General features: G+C 35.2%; 1 protein-coding gene across 1 annotated transcript in view; it reads left to right on the top strand.

Moving 5' to 3' along the window:
* Positions 1-26137, top strand: part of TMTC3 (transmembrane O-mannosyltransferase targeting cadherins 3) — a 68263-nt gene that overhangs the window by 18719 nt on the left and 23407 nt on the right. The window contains exons 2-8 of the mRNA XM_024572434.3: positions 7847-8062; positions 12144-12362; positions 13340-13439; positions 15266-15381; positions 15818-15990; positions 19940-20192; positions 24749-24897. Of these exons, the coding sequence (XP_024428202.1) occupies positions 7874-8062; positions 12144-12362; positions 13340-13439; positions 15266-15381; positions 15818-15990; positions 19940-20192; positions 24749-24897 (1199 nt within the window). The 5' untranslated portion in view covers positions 7847-7873. The remainder of the gene's footprint in view (positions 1-7846; positions 8063-12143; positions 12363-13339; positions 13440-15265; positions 15382-15817; positions 15991-19939; positions 20193-24748; positions 24898-26137) is intronic.

The raw sequence follows: 26137 nt of genomic DNA, 5'->3' as shown, positions 1-26137 counted from the left end.
CTCATCTCAAATTCCTCAATTTAATCACACCTGTGAAATCTCATTTTCCATAAGGTAATATGTTCACAGGATAATGGGATTTGGATATGGACAATTCTGGTAGCCATTATTTGGATTTCCACAAGTAAGAATACTGAATAATACTACTGGCACTGCTCCAGCTGGAAAAGTGTGTTATCAACTTGTTTTTTAAGAATACCGTTCTACTTTACTTTTATCGTAGGGAAGATCTTCAGTATCTTAAGTATCTACCAATTCTTATAGTTCTTTATACCATTCTTTCAATGAATCCTTTTTAAGCAATGACTTAATTATATATTGTTATGTTTAAAGCCCATTCTCTAAAAAGTGTTGTAATCAGAAAAAGAAAAACCATGACGTAGATCTAGATTATAAATTCATATGCCCCAAAGGTCAAGTAGATAGCATAGATCAATCAAGTCAATCTCAGTGAAAGATAATGGGATTGTTCTTAATTGTCTAGTCTAGCGCTAGCATAACCACGTTTGAGACAAATATTTCTTAAAACCTTTTGATCAAACTAAACAAGGATGCAGGCTACAAGTGTGGGTCCCTGATGTAGGTAATAGTTGACCTTTAGGTCTATAAAATAATAAAACATACGTTTTATTCTACATTTCAGAAAATCCATGATCATTAGTGGTCTGTTCAGGTACTTGATTTTTTTTTTCTTTTTAGGTTTTTTTATTGTCTTTTTCCTTACCATTTATCCCTATTATACCCTCTTACACCTCCATCCACCACAATCACCACACTTTTGTTCATCTCCATGAGTCCTTCTTCCTTTTTGCTCCGTTCTTGCATCCCCCTAACCTCCCTGCCAGGGCTGTCAGCCTGTTCTCTATTGAGTCTGTCTCTGTTTCGCTTGTTAATTCAGTTCGTTCATTAGATTCCACATATGAGTGAAATCATATGGTATTTGTCTTTCTCTGCCTGGCTTATTTCACTTAGCATAGTGTTCTCCATGTCCATCCACTATTAGAAAGGGTACAATTTTCTTTTTTATTTTTACAGCCAAGTAGTGTTCCATTGAGTAAATGTACCATAGTTGTTTTATCCACTCATCTACTGATGGACACTTGGGCTGCTTCCAAATCTTGACAATTGTAAATAACACTGCAGTGAACATAGGGGTGCTTATATTCTTTCAAATTAGTGTTTCATACTTCCTTGGATAAATTCCCAGAAGTGGAATAGCTGGGTCATAAGGCAGATCCATTTTTAATTTTTTGAGATATTTCCATACTGCTTTCTACAGTGGCTGTACCAATCTGTATTCCCACCAACAGTGCAAAAGGGTTCCCTTCTCTCCACGTCCTCGCCAGCACTTGCTGTTTGTTGATTTATTGATGATAGCCATTCTGACAGGGGTGAGGTCATATATCATCGTGGTTTTAATTTGCGTTCATCTGATGATTAGTGACATTGAGCATCTTTTCATATGTCTATTTGCCATCTGTATGTCCTCTTTGGACTATTCAAATCCTTTCCCATTTTTTAATTGGGTTGTTGGGGTTTTTGGTGTTTCGTTTTGTAAGTTCTTTATAAATTTTGTATATTAACCCCTTATCAGATGAATTGGCAAATATGTTCCCCATTCTGTGGGTTGTCTTTTTATTTTGTTGTTGGTCTCCTTTGCTGTGCAAAAACTTTTTGATTTGATGTAGTCCCATTTGTTTTTTTCTTTTGTTTCCCTTGCCTGGGGAGATATATCCAATAAAATACTGCTGTGAGCAATGTCTGAGATTTTGCTGCCTGTGTTTTCTTCTAGGATGTTTATGGTTTCAGGTCTAACATTTAAGTCTTTGATCCATTTTTAACTTACTTCTGTGTGCTAAGAAGATGGTCTAGTTTGATTTTTCTACATGTATCTGTCCAATTTTCCCAAGACCATTTATTGAATAAACTATCTTTAGCCCATTGTATGTGCTTGCTTCCTCTGTTTAGTATTAATTGACCATAAAGGTGTGGGTTTATTTCTGTGCTCTCTATTCTGTTCCATTGAACTGTCTGTTTTTATGCCAGTACCATGATGTTTTGATTGCTGTGACCTTATAGTTTGATATTAGGTAACATGATTCCTCCAACTTTGTTCTTCTTTCTCAAGGTCACTGTTTTTATTTGGGGCCTTTTTTGGTTCCATTTAATTTTTTTAAATATTGGTTCTAGTTCTGTGAAATACATCATTGGAATCCTGATAGGAATTGCATTGAATCTGTGGACTATTTTGGGTATTATAAGCATTTTAATGATGTTAATTCTTCCTATCCATGAACACAGTATGTGCTTCCATTTATTTGTATCTTCAATTTCTATCTTCAGTGTCTTACAATTTTCTGTGTACAGGTCTTTTACATCCTTGGTTATATTTATTTTGAGGTATTTTATTCTTTTTGAATCAGTTGTAAATGGGATTGTTTTCTTAATATCCCTTCTGATAGTTCATTATTAGCGTATAAAAATGCAACTGATTTCTGGATATTAATTGTGTATCCTGCTACTCTTACTGATTCATTTATTAGTTGTAGTATTTTCTAGATGGAATCTTTAGGGTTCTCTATGTACAGTATCATGCCATTTGTAAATGATGAAAGTTTTACCTGTTCCTTTCCAATGTGGAAGCCTTTTATTTTTACTTCTTGTCTGATTGCTATGGGTAGGATTTCTCATGCTGTGTGCAATAGGAGAGGTCAAAGTGGACATCCCTGTGTTGTTCCTGATCTTAAGGAGAACACTTGAAGTTTTTGCCCTTTGAGTATGAAGTTACAAGTGGTGTTGTCATACATGGCCTTTATTATGTGTAGGTATGTTCCCTCTATTCCCACATTGCTGAGAGTTTTTATCATACATGGGTGCTGGATTTTATAAAAAATTTTTTTGCATCTATTGATGTGATCATGTGTTTTTTATCCTTCATTTTATTTATGTGGTGAATCACATTTATTGATTTGTGAATGTTGTACCAACCTTGCATTCCCAGTATAAATTCCATTTGATTATGGTGTGTACTCTCTTTGATATATTGCTATATTTGGTAGGCTAATATTTTGTTGAGGATTTTAACATCTGTGTTTATCAGGGATTATTGCCTACAATTTTCTTTTTTTGTAGTGTTTTTATCTTGTTTTGTAATTAGGATAATTCTGGCCTTATAAAATGAGCTTGGGAGTCTTCACACCTCTTGAATTTTTTGGAGTGGTTTGAGAAGAACAGGAGTTAGTTCGTCTTAGAATGTTTCGTAAAATTCACCCGTGAAGTCATATGGTCCAGGGCTTTTGTTTGTTGGGAGTTTTTGGAATACTTCTTCATTTTCACTAGTTGCAATCTGTCTATTCAGATTCTCTGAGTCTTCCTGACTAACTTTTGGAAAATTGGATGTTTATAGGAATTTATCCATTTTTGTTCAGGTTGTCCAATTTGTTGGCATATAGTTGTTCAGAATATTTTCTTATAGTCCATTGTATTTCTTTGTTATCAGTTGTCATTTCTTCTCCTTCATTTCTGATTTTATTTGGGTCTCTCTCTCTCTCAATGAGTCTGGTTAAAGGTTTGTCAGTCGTGTTTATCTTTAGCTCTTGGACTCATCGAGGGTTTTTTAGACTCTATTTCATTTTTCCCTGTTGTGATCTTTATTGTAATTCCCTTCCTTGTACTCATTTTGGGCTTTGTTTATCAAGTTTCTTTAAGTGTAAAGCTTATTTATTTGAGCTATTTCTTGTTTATTGAGATAGGCCTGTAATGCTCTGAATTTCTGTCTTAGGATTGGTTTCTGTGTATCCCACAGATTTTGGTTGGCTGTGTTCTAATTTTCATTTGTTTCAAGGTATCTTTTGATTTCTTCCTGATGTCATTGTTGACCCATTAATTCAGAGGTGTCAAACTCTGAATTGAAAATTCACTGGGGGCCACTTTAGCCTTGCAGCTGCCTTCAAAGGGCCAATTGCCTTCAAAGGGTAATTTTAAGACGGTATAAATGTAACTACTCCTTAACAGTTAAGCAAGAGCTCAGCACTGCCCCTGGGTAGAAACAAGCTGCCGAGCAGGATAAAACAGGATGGAGGGCTGGATTCGGCCTGCAGGCCTTGTGTTTGCCACCTGTGCATTAATTGTTTAATAATGTGTTATTTACCTTCCATGTCTTCGTGTATTTTTTAGTTTTCTTCTTTTGATTGATTTTTAGTTTCATAGCATTGTGGTCAGAGAATACGCTTGATATGATTTCAGTCTTCTTAAATGTATTGAGATCGTTTTCATATAACACTTTTTATGTTCTAACGTGTTATATCCTAGAAAACGTTCCATGTGCACTTGAAAGGAATGTGTATCTGCTGCTTTGGGGTGAAATGCTCTGAAGATAATCAATTTACCCTGGCGGAGATCTCAGCTGATCTGAGAGATACAAGCAAACTCTTTAAAATAGCGTTACATGTATTGGGTGCATAGGTTCAAGGTCATGAGTAGCTAGCTGTATGTTTGTACATGATTAATGTTGAAGCCATCAGTTTGATTATAACATGTGTTTCATAAGGGTGTGTGATATTCAGTAGTAAATTGTATCTGAAATATACTGTGTACTAGTAAGTCAGTGTTGGTGTAGTTTTTTTGTGTTTGTTTTTTTGAATTTCTAAGCCTGTATTGTGGGGTTTTTTTATTTTCCATTGAAAATGACTTGAAAAAATATATCTATTCAATAAACCATGAGATGTTGAGTAACTTCAACGAATACTACTGAAGTCTTATGATGTGAGTGATAGAGTCAAATGTGAGAATGAAAATGATTTAAAAGGTGAAGATTATGTGGAAGTTCACTGAGAAGATTCATATACCGAGCAAGTTATTTCCAGTGAAGAAAGTGAAAATGAATTAGACATGAATGAAGAGGGGTTTTTTTGTTTTTTGGTTTTGGGGGGGGGTTTTGGGGAAGGATAAATAATCAAGATGGAGGAAATGTCCAATAAGAAGACAAATTAGAAAAAAGCCACAGAATGTTTTGTGTCAATTTTTGTTAGTTCAGCCAAACACAAAAAGTGCCAAGATGGAAACTTGAAACTTTGAACTGCTTTATTACAAATAATACTTAGATCTAATCTTACTATATACAAATAAATACATCGATTATATCTTGAACCAGTTTTCCTGAGAAATGGATGCTTAATTAATAGACAAAACCAAATTGAAAGCATTTTTAGGCCTCATGTATAGCTGGTTTACATCAGAGAAATTGGCTGAATTTGCAGAATTTATGGGCTATAGATGTTACTGGGTGCTTTCTCCACATTTGAGCACATACTATTAATGAATGTATGTCTCAGATACACATGACCTATGCTGTAATTTCTTTGACCACAATCTCTTAGTGCTAAATCTGTTTGATCTAGTGTGTCATTTAAGGCTGTTATTTCCTTGTTGATTTTCTTTCTGAAGATCTACCCACTGAAGTCAGTGGGGAGTTAAAATTCCCCACTATGACTGTATTTCTATTGATCTTTCACTTTATGTCCATCAAGATTTGCTTTACGTATTTAGGTGCTCCTATGTTAGGTGCATAAATGTATACTAGGGTTTTATATCTTCTTTTTCCCTTTATCTTCTTGTAGTGTCCTTTTTTGTCTCTTACTATAGCTTTGGTTTTAAAGTCTCTTTGGTCAGATATAAATATTGCTACCCCAACTTTTTTTTTCTTTTCCATTTGCATGAAATATATTTTTCCATCCCCTTTTAGTTTTTGTGTATCTTTTGTTCTGACATGGATCTCTTGAGACAGCATATAGATGGGTCTTGTTATCTTATCCATTCAGCAACTCTGTGCCTTTAGATTGGAGCATTTTAGTCATTTACATTATTGCCATTTATTTTCTTAACTACTTTTCTCGGGGTCTTTTTTTTTCTCCTCTTCCTCCTCCTCCCCCTCCTAGCAAGCCCTTTAACTTTTGTTGCAATACTGTCTCCATGATGTGGATGTTGTTATGCTTCATGTTGTCCCAAAGGTCCCTTAAATGCTCCTCATTTTTTAATTTGTTTTTCTTTTTCATGCTTTACTTGGGTATTTTTTTCTATCTTATCTTCCAAATTGCTGATTCCATCCTCTGCTTCATCTAACTTACTGTTTATTCCTTCTAGTCTATGATTTATTTCAATATTACATTCTTACTGACTGGTCATTTGTATGGTTTCTATGTCTTTTTTCATACTGTTGAGCATCCTTATAATTATTCTAAATTCTATCTGATAAATTGCATGCCTCCATTTTATTTAGTTCTGTTTTAGGAGAATTCTCTTGTTCTTTCATTTGGGGCCAGTATCTTTGTTTTCCCATTTTGGCTGCCTCTTTGTGTTCGTTTCTGTGTATTAGGTATTTCTGGAAAGACTCAAGTGCTGACCTATGTGAGATGCTGTCTGTGACTGGCCCTGGGCAACCTGTTTGGAGCGATCAGCAATCCTCATCTTCTGGCCCCCTCTGCTGGGCCTGGGTGTGTGCAGAAAGAACCAGGCTCTTCACCAAGGTCAGCTTTTACAGCAGTGAGCCTGGGCAAGGACCATACAAGTTTCAAAACTCCCAGATATCTGCCTCCTCCTGCAGACTTTCTGTTAGGCTTAACCAGTGAAATTGCCTCCAGCTTTACTCCTCAGCAGCAGGACTTAAGCTTTACAGGGTGGGGCAGAGTAACTCCTGTGGATGGGGCTAATGCTTCCCCTCAGACTGGTGCCACTTGGAGGGGAGAGTTCTGCCCAAGAAAGATGGCTTCTGTAGTATATGGAGTGACCCAACACAGGGATCCTGGCAGCTGATCCTTCAGCTCTCACCAGAGCCACCAACCCCAGACTCTCCTTAATGTGTCTCTAGTCCACTCTGCCCTCCCTCAGCTGGAGCCCAGGGTAAGTGGCTGCAAATGAAATTTTATGTGTTGGCACTTTAAGAGGATGGCTGCATCTCTAGCTGTCTCCTGCTGGCAGACAGAAACCCCGCTGCTTTTTCACAGCCAATGTTATTTGAGTTCCTTTCCCACTTCTGGTGTTACAGGCTGGGGAGCACAGCTTGGTGTTTAGACCCCACACTTTTCAGGGGGAACCCCTCAGCTGCTGAAATATCCCTCCAGGACTTCAGCTACTGCCCCTGGGACCCGAGCCAGCCCGCTTGCCCGTGACTCCATGCTCCTTACCAGACTCGTTTTGGTGAAGTGGTTTATTCCATAAATCCGTGGTTATAAGGCCTCTCTGCAGCTACTGTTCAGTGTGTTATTCAGGATGATTTTTCTATAATTTAGTTGTAATTCCAGTTTGGTCCTGGGAGGAGGTTAATGTAACTTCCACCTGCTCTGCCTCCATCTTGGATCAAGTATTTTGTTTTCTCACAAAGATTAAATTAATTTAGTTTCTCACAAAGGTTAGATCACATCCTGTGAGTTTTTTAAAGTTATCTTGTCTGTGTCTGTGTGTGTGTGTGTATCTCCATTTCCCAGTTAATCTGTTATGTGATAATAATTGGTAAGTTCACTATGTAGTTAGCTAGAAAGATAGGTCTAAAGATTAAATGGTGAAATAAAGGACTGTCATAGAGGTTTGAAAACACATGTGAAGGAGCAATCAGTTCTGTGTTGTGTTAGGAATATGGAGAGGTAACCAGCTAATTTTTTTTTTTTCAGCTAATGATTTTTAAGATGGGTGACATTTGAGCTGAGCTTTGAAAATTTAATTTTCTGGGATAATTAGCATTCAGTCTTTATTTTACTTAATACCCTTCTATTAAAATTGTACTTATTTTGAAAAAAAAGAAACATGTTGCTTATTTCATTTTATCTTCATGATTCCCGCCCCCTCCCCCTAGATTTTGTGTACAAGTGCTTTGGAAAAGATGGCTGATATTAGCCTCAAGGAAGTAACCTTAATAGTAGCTGTGGTTACTGCCTGCTATTGGAACAGCCTCTTCTGCGGGTTTGTTTTTGATGATGTTTCAGCAATACTGGATAATAAAGACCTACATCCGTCTACACCTTTAAAAACTTTATTTCAGAATGACTTCTGGGGAACCCCTATGTCTGAGGTAAGTAATTACCTTCATAATTACTTTCATGTTACTTACAGGAATCTCAGATTTTAAAATATTCTGGCAGTTCGTTACTCCTAATTTTTTTTATCAGCATTGTGATAAATTTTATGAGACATAACATGTTTTTAAAAAAATTGGTAGGAAGTTGAAGATATGACTATATTTTTTAAAGCAGTACTTTTCCCTTGGTTGTGTACCTTGGTTTAATCTTCTTAAAAAATATATATATATGTATGTATGTATATATATATACACACACACACATATATACACATATACAAACACACACACACACATATATATGTCTGAAAAGCAAATGTGTTAGGAGAACAATATGTGTAATTAATACAAGTCTGTTTCTGACTTACTGACTTTTTTTCCCTTTCTTGTGAGTGAGGCAAAAGAGATGAGTACTTGTGATAAATTTAACCATTTAAAAATACATATAACTTTAAAATAAATTAGACTTTTGTAAACATAGTGACTACATATACTGCCAATTTTCCTGTAGAAAAAAAAGTGATAATATTAACAATTTTAAATGTGTCATATCTCTTACCTAATAATTAATTTGATTTTATATTCAGAACCCAAAAGGTTATTTCATTTTTGTGAGGGTAATTTTACTTTCCCAGATTAAATCCTTGCCGGTTTGGGGTCATACAGATTGGATTCTAATTTTAGTCCTTTTATATAATAGCCATGTGCAACAGGCACTAATACAACTTTTAGATGACAGATCAGTTTCCTAATCTATAAAACAATAATACCTTGAGTATAAATATATGAATTAATATATTTACAGTACCTGGCACATAGTTATTGAGACATAATATATAACATTCTTTTATAGTTATAGTTTGTCAGTCGTCATTGGTGGCTTATTTCTTCATTCTTCAAATTTGGAAGCTTCACAGGCCTGGGGATGGGATCTTTATTTCCCTACTCATGAACACATAATAAGTATTATTTCTCGATAAATAATCAGACCATTTTCTTGCAACCCTCCTGTCCTCACCCAACTCTAGCCTTGAGAAAAATAAATCTTTTGATAACAAGGAAAAATTTGTTTTATTGTAATGTACACTCTTTTCTAGACAATTGATTTCCCCTTGTACCTTACCGTTTATCCCCAGAGACCCTTAGAAATGTGTCCAATTCCCTATCTGATAGCAGTTCCTCTTGTGATTTAATCATAACATTGAGATTTTGACCTGAAAGTTTAGCTGGTCAGATTAAAGGGCTCATGAAAACTATCATACCATGGTATTTGTGATTTTTCTCAGCTTCACAGATGAAAATTTGTGAAGATTTTGTTCAGAGCACCTATGAGAACACGCTAAGCAGCAATAAACTCAGGTGGAATATATGAACAAATTAGAATAACAATTTATAGTGAGGAGTGCTGCTTCCTCCTATTTTTTTTGTTTTAATCCTTACCCAAGGACATGCTTATTGGTTTTTAGAGAGAGGGGGAAAGAAATATTGATTGGCTGTCTCCTGTACAAACCTCGACAGAGGACCAAACCTGCAACCTAGGTATGTGCCCTGACTGTGAATTGAACCTAAGACTTTTTGGCCTGCAGGATGGTGCTCCAACCGAGCTACACTGACCAGGACAACTTCCTCATATTTTCCGATAGGCATGTTCTCTCCCAGTAGGGAAATGTGCCACTACTTGGTATATAAGTGTCATAAGGTTTCTTGACAAGCCTGGAATTAGCACTTTCATAGGACCTAACGGTTGATTTTATCAAGTAATGATAGCCTCGAAGCTCGCAAAGGCACAGATCTTTGTGATGATATTTGTGCAAATGTAGATCTTGCAGACACATTTTGGACTTAGGACATTCTCCTTGATCTATATGGATACTACCACATTAGGGAATCTTTAGTCTCCTCTGGTCCTCCCATTGTTTAGAATAATTTCTTTCGTAAGCCCGTTCTTTAGATGTGTAATACTCTGTTTATTGATGTTTTCTTGTATTTCGACCCTGGCTGCACATAGAATCTGCCTGGGGCACTTTAAAAAAATAAATTACCAAGGCTCTACCCAAGCCTACTAATTACAATTATCTCGTATTAGGATGCTGGCATCAATATTTTTCATTCTGTTTTGTCTGTGTGTTCTCTTTCTTGTTTTTGTGGGATTTGGTGGGGGCGGGGGGCGGGAAGAACATGTGTAAGTTATCCAGGTGATTGGTACAGCCCTGGTTGAGAACCACCGACCTATAACAAGCCACACTCTTCTGGCATTTGGCCTATGAAATACTGGGTTAGGGAACTTCTGCAGATATCCCGTCACTATGTTTTGCTTCCATATATGGAGAGTCACATTAACAGGGAACTGTGAGCTTATTTTCTCTTTATACTTGTGCTTACGTTTCTGTTGTCAACCAATACCATGAGTAATTATTTCTTTAATATACGTGAATGTAATAATGATCTGAATTGTCTTGTTTTAATGGAACTAGCTGTTTTACTATATTTCCACAGAGTAAATTTGATATCTAAGCTGATGAATATCAACGACAGTGGAATCTTAAATGGATTATTGACAAATTATGTAAATAATTAGTTATATTAATAATTAATCTATATTTTAGTTTTTATTACCTATGGCATATATATACCTAATAGACCTAATAAAACAATTGTTTATTCTGCAATTAAAAATGCCTATACCCTATCACTTTCTTACTTCATCTTTTCAACTTGCAAATACGTTCTCACAGAACCACGATAGTATTTTAGGCATTCACAGTGTTTCTAGAGTCTGTTTTTGCTTTCTGGTAGAAATCATGGCAATTCAGTATGATTTGTGCTTTAAAAACAATGTTGTATGCCTAAGCTGAAACGAAAGGATGTATAGGAATTCACCAAACAGGAAAGAACATTCTAGGTAGACCTCACTCCTGCTATGTGTATTGTTAATACAAACAGATATTAAAATGTTCCTGATTTCAGAGTGTGTGTTGCTTATGCTTCCCTGTGTTCTGTAGTAGGGATGAACAGGCTGAAGTCTGCCCAACTCTGGTAAGCAGTAGGAGAGCAAAGAGGCTGAGTGTGCATTCCTTGTATAGAATTACAAGAAATTGCCTTGGCCAGGTGACTCATTTGGTTGAAGCATCATCCTGTACACCAAAAGGTTGCAGGTTCAGTTCCCAGTTAGGGCACATACCAAGGTTGTGAGTTCGATCCCTGGTCAGGGTGTGTATGGGGGGAGCATCTAATCAATGTCTCTCTCCCCCCTCCCCAAAATCAGTAAACGTATCCTCCAGTGAGGATTTTTAAAAATGTTCTAAAATTATAAGAAATAACTAAGATTATATTTTATATATTTTTCATTTGTGTGTTTTATTCTTAAACCTGATTTGATTTTTGTCTTAGAGTAAAACTATTTCTGGTTAAATGTAACTTCTAGTTTATAAAAAAAATTAGTACTTCATATAAAATTTAATTTATTGTTAATGGAGACTATCATAGCAAAGGTGTCTGTTCTCCTATTCTAAGAAAGTTTTTGCTCTTGTATTACTCTGTGTAGTATTTGGAGATTTTCAGTTTAATGTATTCAGGTTTATACCTCATGGACATCTTTTTCATAAAACAACTAGACAGTACTTTTTGAGCCATTATTCTTTAAACTGCAGTGGTAAGCATTCCATTCTTGTATTTCCTTCTAAAAGTCTAGCCAGCAGTTATATGAATGCTTGCGTAGATAATAGATTGGGGAGCAGGCTTTGGAGATAATCCTGTGCTCAAACTTGATTAGTACCACTGTTTTTCTACTTTTTAAAAGATCTTTGGATTAAAGAGGATTTTATGTTTTTCCTCTACTGTTACTTCTGTGACCACTATATATCAGAGCGGAAATTGCCTCATTTGGGGATTAAGGAAATAGGAATCACAAATTATCTTTTATCTTTGTGTTATTCGAGGGACATTTCATTATTTTATTGTTATTTTTCAGCCAAATGTGATACTTTCGTTAATAAATGCGATGATTAGTTTATATACCTCCCTCCAAAGACCAAACAAAGTACTTTAGTAATCAATGGTTGTTTTTTCCTTTTAGGAGAGAAGCCATAAGTCTTATCGCCCCTTAACAGTGTTGACATTTCGCTTAAATTATCTGTTTAGTGAACTGAAACCTATGTCATATCATCTCCTGAATACGATTTTTCATGCTGTGGTCAGCGTGCTATTTCTTAAAGTCTGCAAACTTTTTCTGGACAACAGAAGCAGTGTGATTGCTTCTTTACTCTTTGCAGTACACCCAATACATACTGAAGCAGTAAGTAAAACTGTAAATTAAAGTTTGTTTTGTTATTTTTTTATAAAACCTACACAATGACTATCATAGTATATGTATTTAAGAATAATATTTAACCATGATTTTATTATAAACTCTTAAATTACTGTAATAAGTCCAGACACCCCGGTGCACAGAATCTTAACTTTCTGTTATGTAAAATTTTAAAATTTAAAATATTTTTTGAAATATAAACATCTATTATCAAGAACATGAGATAAAATCGCTCAAAATTAGTAATGTAATGAATACAGTTTTACTATTTGCTTATGTTTAAAGTGTGGGGGTGTGTGTTGCAGGAGAGTTGAGTTGTGTCTCCCACTGTCTTGAACCTTTTGGTGTCTAGCATTTTTCCACACATTTACCAAGATAGGTTGTTTCAAATTTTACAGTGAGTTCAGAATACTTGAAAGGGAGAGGTTTTGTGTTTTATATTTAAATTTTTAGAATTTTTAGGACTATTTAAAGCTTATTATTTAAACTCTAATTTGCAGGTTTATTATAAGATAAACAATGAATTTCTGATACTTTTGTGTTTTAAGAACACTAGTATTTTAAGAAAATGTTTAAGAAGTACTTAGCTTTTTTCTTTTTTTTCATTTTTGGATTAAGAACTACATTACATATTGAACTATAATTATGTAAGATGTTACCATTGGGGGAAGCTGGGTAAGGGATACATGGGATCTCTCTACTATTTTTGTAACTTCCTGTCTGTCCATAATTATGTCATAATAGTATTAACTAAAAGAACTTTAAAGAGTCACTAATAAATTTATTTTTATGGAAGATACACAAATTCACCACATGAGGGCACTCAAAGAATGTCTGAGAAAGAAATGTGCACTTGAAAAGTTACGGGAGTTTAGTTTCTCATTAAAGCGCTGTTGCTATTCTGTACAGTTAAAATTTTCAAGATGTTCCTCATTAATATGATGTCCCCTCCTGTCCATTTCTAGGTAACGGGTGTGGTAGGAAGAGCAGAACTTTTGTCATCTATCTTTTTTCTAGCTGCATTTTTGTCATATACCAAATCAAAAGGACGGAATAATTCCATAGGTAAATGTCTTAACATTTAATTTTTTTTCAATAGCTGTAAAACTTAATCAGGCAATTTTTATCTACTTTAGTGCTGCTTCTCAAAAATATGCCATTATGTATTGTACTACTTTAGCATGTGTGGACATACAAAAGTATGCAACATTGTTAATATTAAAATTTCTCGCATGTAGTTTATATTTCATCGTGATTAACAGATTCTCTATGATACATAATCTATTTTTTTAATTGCCCTAGGATATAGGAGTTGTAGGGTCATTCTTAGTTCCATCTGCTATTACCTGTAAATGATACAATTACCAATATTTCAGTTGTCTTTCTATAAATGAGTAACACCTCTGAAGGCTGTGAATTATATTATTAGTCAAAGTTAAAAGCCTGTTAGAGTATGGCTTTTATTATGTTTTGATCATAGTTCAGCTATTTATTGAGTCCCTATCATGTGGCCTACCCTGGTCAGTTTGCACCTTTTAAATCATATTAGCATTTTTTTTTAAACTGGAAAACAAATGGAGGTCACATTTTCCGATAAGAAAACTGAAGCTCAGAACAGTTGCCCAAAGTCACAAAGCAAGCTGGGAGTAGATCCAGAATTACACACACAAGTCATTGTTCTTTAATTAATTACTACTAAGTAGTACCATTTAGTTCAAGTTGATAAAGTAGGTTTTTCATTTAAATAGAACTTATGAATATTCTGTTGTGAAATTTTAAAAGAATAGTATTGATTTAAATGCTCATTTAAGTTTCAGTTTCAGTTTTTCAGTTTTTAGTCTTTTTTTTAAGTAAGAATGGTAGTTTACTTTGCCTAGTAGTTTTCAGTTTCAGGTTTTTAATAAATTAGGTATATTGATATCTGTGTGTTAATTTTAGGTATTTGTCTTTATTTCAAATTGATAGTTCATTACTCATGACATTCAAGCTTGTGAGTTTAAGTTTCTCTTCTGCAAATTGGCCACCCTACATTTGTTTCAAAAGTTAGTATTTGGTTAGACAATCTTGCACAAAAATTTTTTTAGCTTACATTATACATCTTAATGTTTTGTTTTTAATATGCAAGCATAAATTACTTAAATTATTTAAATACATTTTATAGAGTTTTTTTGGTTTTTTCTAATGTAGTTTTTAAAATTTTTATTCTTATTCAATTACAGTTGTCTGCATTTTCTCCCCATCCCTCCACCCCACCCCAGCCAACCCCACCTCCCTCCCCCGCCTCGACCCTCCCCCTTGATTTTGTCCATGTGTCCTTTATAGTAGCTCCTGTAAACCCCTCTCCCCACTATCCCCTCCCTACTCCCCTCTGGTTATTGTTAGGAGAGCATTGTGCTAAGTGAAATAAGCCAGGTGGTGAGGGACAAATACCATATGATCTCACCTTTACCTGGAACATAATCAACAAAAGAAAAAAGCAAACAAAATATAACCAGAGACATTGAAGTTAATATTTTATTTATTTATTTTTAGAGAGAGGGGAAGGAAGGGAGAGCAAGAGAGAGACATCAATGCTGGTTACCTCTCGAGCGCCCCCTACTGGGGACCTGGCCCACAACCCAGGCTTGTGCCCTGACTGGGAATCGAACTGGTGACCCTTTGGTTCACAGTCTGACACTCAATCCACTGAGCCACACCAGCCAGAACTACTTAAATACATTTTAAAATATATAAAGTATAAGTCACTGGGAAATAGCATAAATGTGAATATATTAGAGAATCACAAGTAAAGTTCTTTAGTAATGTCTAATAGTTGTCTAACTTAAAATATCCTTTTGTGGTGTTAAAAATTATTTTGTGTAGTTCTATATTTTTCTTTTCTTAAATTGTAGTGTGGACTGCAATTGCATTGACAGTGTTTTTAGTGGCTGTTGCAACATTGTGTAAAGAACAAGGAATAACAGTTGTGGGAATTTGCTGTGTGTATGAAGTATTTATTGCCCAGAGGGTAAGAATAAATATAAATTTTTTGATGTATCATTTATCCTGTTTGAATCTGATTATAATAAACTTATTTTCAAAATGTATAATTATGTAAGTCAGTCTGATTGCCAATAATAATACCAAAATTTTGCAAGAAACACGCATGCTTTATCTCATGCTCACTGCAAATTACTTAACATTTTAGAATACCTTCCGCTTTTTAAAAGCTCCTTTTTAAGTTTCAGTAATGGAATTGTTAGCCAAGTTGGAATATTTTACGATATAAATTATTGGCTAAGGTTACTGGGTTCAGTTTTATTCATTATAAGTTACACAAATTGTTCCATATTGATTTTATAATTATAGTCAATTTGTATCAACTCTCGCATTTAAAAAGTACTACATTGTTGAAAACATTGTAGTATATGGTTATTTATTTTAAACTTTTTTTTCTTTTCCAGTATACTTTGCCCTTATTATGTACTACTGTTGGACAATTTCTCCGTGGAAAGGGTAGTATTCCATTTTCTATGCTGCAGACGTTAATAAAACTCATTGTTTTGATGTTCAGTACACTATTACTTGTTGTGGTTAGAGTCCAGGTTATTCAGTCCCAACTTCCAGTATTCACCAGGTATGAATTTCTGTTTTGTTTTTTATTACTGTTTTTCAATCCTTTTTAAATTAACTTTGGATTTTAAATGATTGTAAATGTTACAAAAAGTCTTTACTTTATATTGAGGTTTTTTAACAGCTTGATTGAGTTATAATTAATATTTTTAAGAGCCTGCATATACTAAAAATGTACAAATTAATAAATTTTGAGATATGTATACACTCATGAAACCACCATAGTCAAGATATTAGGACCCTCAAATTGGTTAAGCATTAAGTCTTCTGTACACTTAGTGATTTTTTTCTACTCATTCCATTAATTATTGAGAAAAGGATGTTGAAATCTCAGACTGTAATTATAGAATTCTCTCTTTCCTTTAAGTAGAATCGTTTTTTGGGGTTTTTTTTGCTTTTGTGTTAAAAAGCTCTATTAATATGTGCATAAACATTTTGGATTGTAATTTCCTCCTGGTGAATTGATCTGTGTATCATTATTAAATGAACTTCTGTATCCCAAATAATAGTCTTTACTCTGAAATTTGCATTGTCTATACTAATTTAGCCACTGAAACCATATTAATGTAGTTGGTGTTATGCAGTTTTTCTTTTTCCATCCTGTCACATTTTATCTGTCTATATTTTTATATTTAAAGTGTTTTTTTTGTAAACTTCATACAATTGGGTCTTTATTTTCTGTTTGGTCATATTATGTGTCTTTTTTTTAATATATTTTATTGATTATGCTATTACAGTTGTCCCATTTCCCCCCCTTTATTCCCCTCTGCCGTGCACACCCCCTCCCACCTGTATTCCCCCCATTTAGTTCATGTCCACAGGTCATACATACAAGTTCTTTGACTTCTACATTTCCTATGCTATTCTTAACCTCCCCCTGTCTATCTTCTACCTACCATTTATGCTATTTCTCTGTATCTTTCCCCCTCTCCCCCCACCCACTCCCCCACTGATAACCCTGCAGGTGATCTCCATTTCTGTGATTCTGTTCCTGTTGTAGTTGTTTGCTTAGTTTGTTTTTGTTTTTGTTTTTGTCTTAGGTTCAGTTGTTGATGTTTGTGTTGTCATTTTATTGTTCATATTTTTTTTTTCTTAAATAAGTCCCTTTAACATTTCATATAAGGGTTTGGTGATGATGAACTCATTTAACTTCATCTTATCTGGGAAGCACTTTATCTGCCCTTCCTTCTAAATGATAGCTTTCCTGGATCTTGGATGTAGGTCCTTGCCTTTCATGACTTTGAATACTTCTTTCCAGCCCCTTCATGCTTGCAAGGTTTCTTTTAAAAAATCAGCTGATAGTCTTATAAAAATTCCTTTGTAGGTAACTGTCTCCTTTTCTCTTGCTACTTTTAAGATTCTCTCCTTATCTTTAATCTTGGCTAATATAATTATGATGTGCCTGGGTGTGTTCCTCCTTGGGTCCAACTTCTTTGGGACTCTCTGAGCTTCCTGAACTTCCTGGAAATTATTTCCTTTGCCAGATTGGGGGAGTTTTCCTTCATTAATTTTTCAAATAAGTTTTCAATTTCTTGCTCTTCCTCTTCTCCTTCTGCTGCCTCTGTGATTTGGATGTTGGAACGTTTAAAGATGTCCTGGAGGTTTGTAAGCATCTCCTCATTTTTTTTAATTCTCGTTTCTTCATTCTTTTCTGGTTGGATGTTTCTTTCTTCCTTCTGGTCCACACCATTGATTTGAATCCCGGTTTCCTTCCTGTCACTGTTGGTTCTCTGTACATTTTCCTTTATTTCACTTAGCATAGCCTTCATTTTTTCATCTAATTTGCAACCAAATTCAACCAATTCTTTGAGCATCCTAATTACCAGTGTTTTGAACTGTGCATCTGATAGGTTGGCTATCTCTTCATTGCTTAGTTGAATTATTTCTGGGGCTTTGATCTGTTCTTTCATTTGGGCCTTTCTTCTTTTTGTCTTGGCGCGTCTGTTACTTAAAGGGGCGGAGCCTTAGGTGTTCACCAGGGCAGGGTAATGCTCCTGGCTGCACGTGGGGGAGGGGCCGCGAGGGAGCAATGGTGCTTGCTCCACTCTCTGCCAGATTTCAGTCACTCCCTCCGCTACCCACAATCAAATTGGGCCCCTCTGGTGCTGGTTCCCAAGTGAGTGGGCTTGTGCACATTCTAGGCCCCTGTGGGTCTCTCCAATGAACTCTCCTGTGAGGCTGGGAGTTCCTCCTGCTGCTGCCTCAACCCCCACAGGTGTTTTCAATCAGAGGTTTGAGGCTTTATTTCCCGGCGCTGGAGCCCTGGGTTGTGCGGTCTGCTTCGCTCCCCTGCAGGCCCTCCCGATTTATCTGTGCGTGAATGTGGGGCCGTGGGGTCTGCTAGTGGTCGCACCGCCTGCCCTGTTTGTCCCACAATCCGTCAGTCTCTGGGTCCGGCCGCATTGCCATGAGTCCCATCCACCCCAGCTGCCCATCTCTGCCCCTCCTACTGGTCTGAACGAAGGTTTCTTCTTTATCTCCTTGGTTGTTGGACTTCCATGTGGTTCGATTTTCTGTCAGTTCTGGTTGTTCTTTGTTTTTAAATTGTTGTTGTCTTTCTTTTGGTTTTGCGAGGAGGCACAGCGTGTCTATCTATGCCACCATCTTGGTTTTTCGAAGTTATTTTGAAATGTATTTTAAAACAATGATTTGACTTAGTTTTCAGGAAATGGACTAAAGTAATGAAATGTACATTAAATACATCATAACCTTGGAAAGTGTAAACTAGGATATAAGCTTATATTAATATATACTAGGAGGAAAAGTAGAAACATAGGAGGGGGGACCAAAAATATTATCTTCTTGAGGGTGGGAATTATCTTCTGGAGGGCGGGCCCCATGTAGCACAGGCTTCCCCCGCCAGGTGAGTGTTCTAGGAGCCCATCTGTGTCAGTGCACTAACTGGCGTTGTTGTGAGAGGCTGTGTTGGCTTCAGGGAATTTGTTTTGGAGACTCTTTCACCATGTTTGCCCCTTTCATGATGGGTGATTGACAAGCGCACCTGCCCATACTGTGCTGAGTGTTCAGCAGTTTTTGATGATAAAGGCATGATACCTGTGCCCCACCCCACCCCCATTCACCTCATCTTACCTGGATAAAAAAAGTCCTCAAAGTGGATCATTTTGCCGATATGGAAGAGGTGAAACAAAAAAAGGCCGAAGCACTAAAAGGCATCAAAATCAGCGAGTTCAAAAATGTTTTGAGCAGTGGAAAAAATGTCTGTATAGTTGTATTGCATCAAATAGAGAGTACTTTGAAGGTGGTTGAAGTTTAAACATGTAAAGATAAATACACAGTTTTTTAAAAATTCCATTTTGGGGGGTTCCCCCTTGTATAACATATTACATAGGTCTATATAGTTAGTATTCTGTGCTGAAAATTTGGTTTTTAGCTTCCTAGAAGTCTATACAAAGAAGAAAAGCTCATAAGTGAAATAGTTTTCTCTGTGACAAGAGAAACACACAGTAATTTTTTTCTAGGAAGCATAATTTTTATTGGCATTTAGTGCTGAAAGAAAGTTCTCATTTAGAAAAACATTGGTTAGTGTTCTTAGGAGGATTCATACATAACGTACAACATTGATTCTTACCCAACTTTTCTTACTACTTTTAATCAGAAGGTCATAATTTAATGAAAGCATTTCAGCAGAGTGTCATAATATTGTAGCAGGCATTACTGGATTATTCTTATAAAAAGCTAGAAACAGATAACCTGCTTGCCCTTCAATCAGCTTTTCATAACTACTGCTTCTCTCATCTAGACATTTCATAAAGATTAGACACTTTAAACTCTGGCAGGAATCCGAGGTGTTCATAAAAAATATGTCTTCTGTTTAATGACAAAAATATAAAATATTGCTTTTATTATTATGTCATTCAGTACTTTAGTTATATTCTAAGTTTATGTTAAGAAAGTATTTTAGTTTAAATAATTTTTTTTCATTCTTTACACAGGTTTGACAACCCAGCTGCTGTAAGCCCAACTCCAACAAGACAGCTAACTTTTAACTACCTCCTTCCTGTGAATGCTTGGCTTTTGTTAAATCCCTCAGAGCTCTGCTGTGATTGGACCATGGGAACAATACCACTTATAGAGTCATTTCTAGACATTCGAAATGTTGCCACATTTACTTTCTTTTGTTTTTTGGGGGCTTTGGGAGTATTCGGTCTCAGATACCCTGGTAATTCCTCCAAAACTGTTTTAATGGTAAGAAGCTTTCTTCATTTTTCAGATGATATTACTTTCCATTGATCCATTAAGAGACTGCTTTTAATTCATCAAAAACATCTTTTTAGAAGCAAAATATTTTTTCAACATCACTAATTTATGCACTTACTTTAGGTTATTCCTAAAATTACATATCAGAATTTGTAATGCACCCATAATTTGACATATATTCAGCATGTAAAATAAAAACTGATTATGAAATTTCTTAATTTGTTAGAAACTCTGAAATCATGAGGTATCTCTTTTGGCATCATTTTATTCTATTTTTTACCTTTTTACCCAACTTGTTTATACACTTTTTGAAGAACTGGACCATATTGTGTACTTTTGGGGGGGATACAGAGAAGAGTGTCGTCAGAGATACGCAGCTGGAAATACCTAGCTCTTTCATTCTCGTTAGCAAGATTTTCACTACTCCCCAAAATACTCCTCACTGTGGTCAAAGAACTCTGAAAGTCATGCTGTTTTTCTGAAGTCTCTCTCTTTGTAAATTTCAGACTGTGCCCTCCCTCCGTTCTTACTCATAATAGTTCAGACGCCCTTCTTTTAAATTATTGAAGACAATAACAATCTTTAATATTTTCTTGAATAATTACTATATGCCAGAAAGTATTTTTCATAATTTCCAAATATATTTTTCCATTGGCAGCCACTAGTTTATTAAATTTTTTTTATTACAACCTATTGCCAGTCAGCCTTTAGGCACTAAGTATATGGTGACAAAAAGAAATAAAGGGTCCTCATTTCCAGGGAAATTTCATTCTAGAGAAATTTGAGATAAAAAGAAGAAGACTGACAGAATATAGGGTTTAGGGGAAAGATTGAATTTACTATTATCTTTGGACCTAATGAATTTAGATACCTTTGTAACATACTAGTATAGTGACAATCATGAATATCTCTTTGTCCCTGGAGTTCAGAGAAGCCTAAGCTACAGATAAAAATTTGATTGGTTGGTATAGAGATAGTAATTGAAACCAGAACATGGATAAGAAGGCCTGTGGAGACGTTACAGAGCAGGCTTTCTCAATGGGGTTTTTTCACATTTCTCAAAGATGGAAACTAGCTAGTACAATTCTAGATGCATAAAAGTTCATTCATACATATAATGAATGCCTTAGAGTATTTGGTCTTTAGTCTCTCAGAAAATGGTTGAAGGGGCTGCCTAGAGTGAAAGCGAAGAAGCCTACAACTAGGTCTTGAAAAACTCCCATTATTTAGATATGTAGAGGGAATGAACCTAAATAGGAGCTAGAACAAATGGACAGAATAACAGGAAAGTGTTCAAGAAAGACAGAATGGTTAACACCAACAGGTGCTGTTAAGTAGAAAAGTTGGATTTGACCTCTTTTAGGTATAATAATTAGTGAATTTATTTTTGTCAAGTGATTTGATTAGGAGATGAGGGAGTGAAGATAGCCAGTGTCGATAACTTGCTGGGTTAGCTTTGAATATTTCAGAGGATAAGACAAGCTTGAAATTACTACCTGACTTAGTAAGAAAAGACCGCTGGTCAGGCGGCGACTGCCAGCATAACAAACTGCCGATCATATTTGTGTAGGGATTGGGAGAACCATAGAGACCTGGAACTGGTGGACCTTCAGAGGTGGGAGTGGGTTGATATTGGAGGTAGGCAGTTGATGGGCACTTGGAATCACTTTCATTGGAAGACTCAGTTGGCTGACTTCTAGGAGTAAGGCAATGAAGGGTTGGCTTACAAAAACATATTCATTGAGTTGAAATGTTGATTAAGTATAGTTAAACTCAGCTACTTGTTACCATGGCTGCAAAAGTCTTTTCTTCAGAGTGTGGAAACTTGTTTTTTACCCAAGGGACCTAATGAATGGTTAAGGTAGCTTAAAGATACATTGTTAAAAGAGTATTTCCTAGGTTGGAGAGGCAAGAGCATGTTTAAGTATAGGCTGCAGTTGATGAGAAAGTCACTGAGTAAGTGAAAGAAGCGATGATGATTATAGTGAGATTTGTGAGGAGCAGGAGGATATAGACCTCAGGTTTGGACTGCGATAGATTCATGGAGACACCTTTTGTTTCAAAAAGGATGGAAATGAGCATGAATGTGGATGTTGGTATGTTTAGTAACAGGGGACTGAAGGAATTTTTGTTTTATAGCTTTAATTTTCTAAGTTTGGAAGTGACATGAGTCAAAAGTTTAAATAAAGTAGTCAAAATGCAAGATAGTCCAGGAAACTTGGAGTGAACCTACCAAAGAAACTTAGGAATCCTGAGCAGTCTTAAAGATCAGTTTGAAGTCAGGGATCATGAATTTGTGATACTAGCTTCTAGTAGTGTTTGTTGCTCGGATAAATGCAAACAAAGCACATATATGGTAGGTACTATCTACAGCTGAGGTTTGGCTAAAAGAAAGATTTAAAAAAAGAGGGATAGGTGAATTTAAAACTTTTACAAATAAAAGAATAATGTGTAATGTAAGCTGAACAGAAAATAGAGGATGTGCCCTGACTGGTGTGGCTCAGTGGGTTAGGTGGCGTCCCGTGGACCAAAAGGTTGCTGTTTCAGTTCCTGGTCACCACACATGCCTGGGTTGCAGGCCAGGTCCCGGAGGCAACCAGTCGATGTTTCTCTCCCTCTCCTGCTCCCTCCCTTCCCCTCTCTCTAAAAGTAAATAAATAAAATCTTAAAGAAGAAGAAAACAGAGGACCAGAGGATAGTGTCAATGAAATAAATGTTCATTTAGATAAATTTTATTTTATGTGTATGAAAGGAGCGGGCAGGACCTTAGTTATAACTGCTTTGAATGAAGTCTTAAACATGCTGTTTTTTATGGTGATATTTTCTGAAGATCTCTAGAAGGGATAAGTAGATCAAAGTAGTACCTACCAAATACCAGATATCAAGTTAAGCATTTATTAAATAAAATGACACAGTATCTCAACAATGTCATGTAAGTAGTTAATTTTACTTATAAAGAGTCATGAATGGGGTTGATTAGTTTACCTTATGTTACATAGGAAGTAAGAAGTGAAATTCATCTTCAAACTTGGTTCTTTCCACTATCATGCTTCCTTTCAAAGAGAGTTTACATCGCTGGTGGAGGAAGGAAATTATGTCAGGTAGAGTGAACTAGGTTGGCGTGCATTAATAGAGAGCATATTGGAACTTCTGAGTTAGTAATTAGTGGAGCCATTCCTTATCTAAGAACCAATAGATTTGGGAGAAGATTACTTTTCTTCTTAGTGTAGCTAATATATCAGTCCATGATGCATCTTTGGATCAATTTAATACTTATAATTCTTTCAAATTAAATTGCTTTAGGGCAGCCATGAATTAATAGGGAGTATTTTTTTAAAAGAAGACTGTGTATCTAGTAACATCTCTGTCCCACAGCTGGGTGATTGTTTTTATCAAGCACTTCCGGGAAATATAAAGTGAACTATGTACTTTTAATGTTTTACCTTTTTGATTAGAAAGAAAACTAAACTTTTAGATACGTAAATTGGTATGATACTGAACAATATAATGGTAGTGGTTTTCTTAACACTCAGTATTACCTCACTAGAGATCGTTAATTTGTGATTCACAGAGAAAGTATTCTTTTTAATATATATAGATGTCTTCATCTATATTTTCGTAATAAAGAACAGACATTCTTGACTCTTAGACTTAGGAAGCTGAAGGAACAACTTACTCTGTTAGGTACTGTAAAACAAAGTAACAAGATATGGTAGCATATGTCTAGAAACAGGTGTTCTAATGGCAGCTTACTTATTTTCTTCCTCAAGTTTTTCTTGAGGAAAAACTAGTTATTTGTGTCATACTTTTTATAATGGCTCTATAACCTGGAAACTATATACCATCCCATTTTCAAAATGAACAAAAAAACACTGTATTTTTGAGATGTTTTATTTCAGTTAGAATTTTAGAAATTCTTGTTAGAATTTCTTACAAGTCTCAGAATAATAGGCTAAAAGATTATGGATTTAAACAGAAGCAATTTTGTTCTTAAACACATACTAAGCCTCTGTTAAATGTATGTGATTCATCAGAATATTATGCAAAGTAATGCTGAGGTATAGAATAGCAATCTGTTGTCTTGTTTGAAACACACTTTATCAATTTCCAGTGTGATGTGGTTATGTAAAATAGTAACATAAAAACTGGCACATTTAGCTATTTTATCAACCTTTGTGGTTTTGTTTTCTTAAAACCTATTAACATCTTTCTCAGTTTATCACATGCACACTAGTTACATGTACAAAAATTATCAATGTCTTATTTTAGATACATTTTTTAAAAAAGACTTTTATTTAATTGGATGAAACTTAATTATAAATTCTAACATTCCAGAAGACTTCATCTCTCACATTGTTGACATACATTTTTATTTGTTATTATCCCTAAGTTGCCTTCATGTTTAAATAATAATCTCTATAATATTTAGTTATAATGTTGTAATATTAATAACATTTCCAAATTATATGACAAAATATTTGGATTTCACTCTTGAGTGTTCTTATATTTTTTAATTTAATGAAGTATCTTCTTTTTGTTTGTAGGCACTTTGTTTAATGGCATTACCATTTATTCCTGCATCGAACCTTTTTTTTCCAGTTGGATTTGTTGTTGCTGAGCGAGTATTATATGTTCCTAGCATGGGGTTCTGTATTTTGGTAGCCCATGGATGGCGCAAGATATCAAAAAAAAGGTGAATTTAAATATAAGTTTATACAATGCTTACTAACTATAGAATCAAATGTGATACATTTAAGTATTTAAGTGGTTATTTAATTTGGTTTTATAAATCATACATGTACACCTCTCTGTTTTTCACTTTATTGTCTCATTTTTATGTTTTCCTAACCTGTAATTCAGGTTAGGAAAGCTGCATTGCATTTACTGCATCTTAAGTTCTTCATGTTTGTATAATTTTATTTTATAACCTGAGACATAAACTTTGAGTCAGACCCAAATGAAAATAAGGATATTATTGAGACTAAAGTTAAAAATAACCATTGTCACTCCATACACAATGAACTAAGATGTAGTCTTCTTAAGTGAGTTCTAATGAGTTCATAATATATATGAAATATACAGAGTGGGGCAAAATGGGTTTGCAGTTGTTTGGATGGGAAATAATACAAGGGTAAACTCTTTTGCATACTCACAACTGTGAGTACTATCGTTTCTTGCTACTGTTGCTATCTTCATCGTAACCACCGTGTCCTAATTGCCTTAAACTGACAGTAAAGGAACAGAATAGTCAAACTGAATGTATTCAAGAAATGGTCACTGTCTCTCCTTTCTTTCTCACTTCCAGTCACCCTTCAACACATAGAATTCTGACTCTTCTCTATATTGCCTACTAATGTAGATAACAAATTGCCTCCTGGTAGCTAAATTTAGTTGAGGCTTTTATTTAAAATTTATTTCTCAGGCACTTGTAAAAGGTCTCTCTCGGTTCTGTTTCCCATCTGTTTATTTCTCTCTCTTGTCTGATTTCTTCTTGCTGTGCCTGCTCTTTAAATATTTATTATTTCTCAGAGTTTTACTCATAGCCATTTTTATCACACTACATATTTTCCCTGGATGATCTCATCTATGTCTACAGTTTTCACTACTGTCTGCCAAAGCTTTCCCCTTAGCATTGACCCATATATCCTCATACAATCAGTACCTGTTTTTAGTGCCTACCCTGTGCCTGATGCCCTGAGAGACCGTTTAGATTTGTTTTCTCATTTGATCTTGACACTCCTTAACTCTGTTTTTGTACATGTTAAAATAGAAGATCATACAGGTTACCTAAAACGTTATGCAAGATCACATAGCTAGTAAATAGCCATCTTGGTTCAAATGTACATTTAACTATGTGCTGTGTCCATGTTTTTTCTGACCCATGCACTCTTACCCTGGTTAAGTGTGTCTGTCAAAACAAAAGAAATTGAACT

Source organism: Desmodus rotundus, chromosome 3 (genome assembly GCF_022682495.2).
Source record: "Desmodus rotundus isolate HL8 chromosome 3, HLdesRot8A.1, whole genome shotgun sequence".
NCBI lineage: Eukaryota > Metazoa > Chordata > Mammalia > Chiroptera > Phyllostomidae > Desmodus > Desmodus rotundus.
The sequence above is the reverse complement of the archived record's forward strand: the minus strand, read 5'-3'. Positions and strand labels throughout refer to the sequence as shown.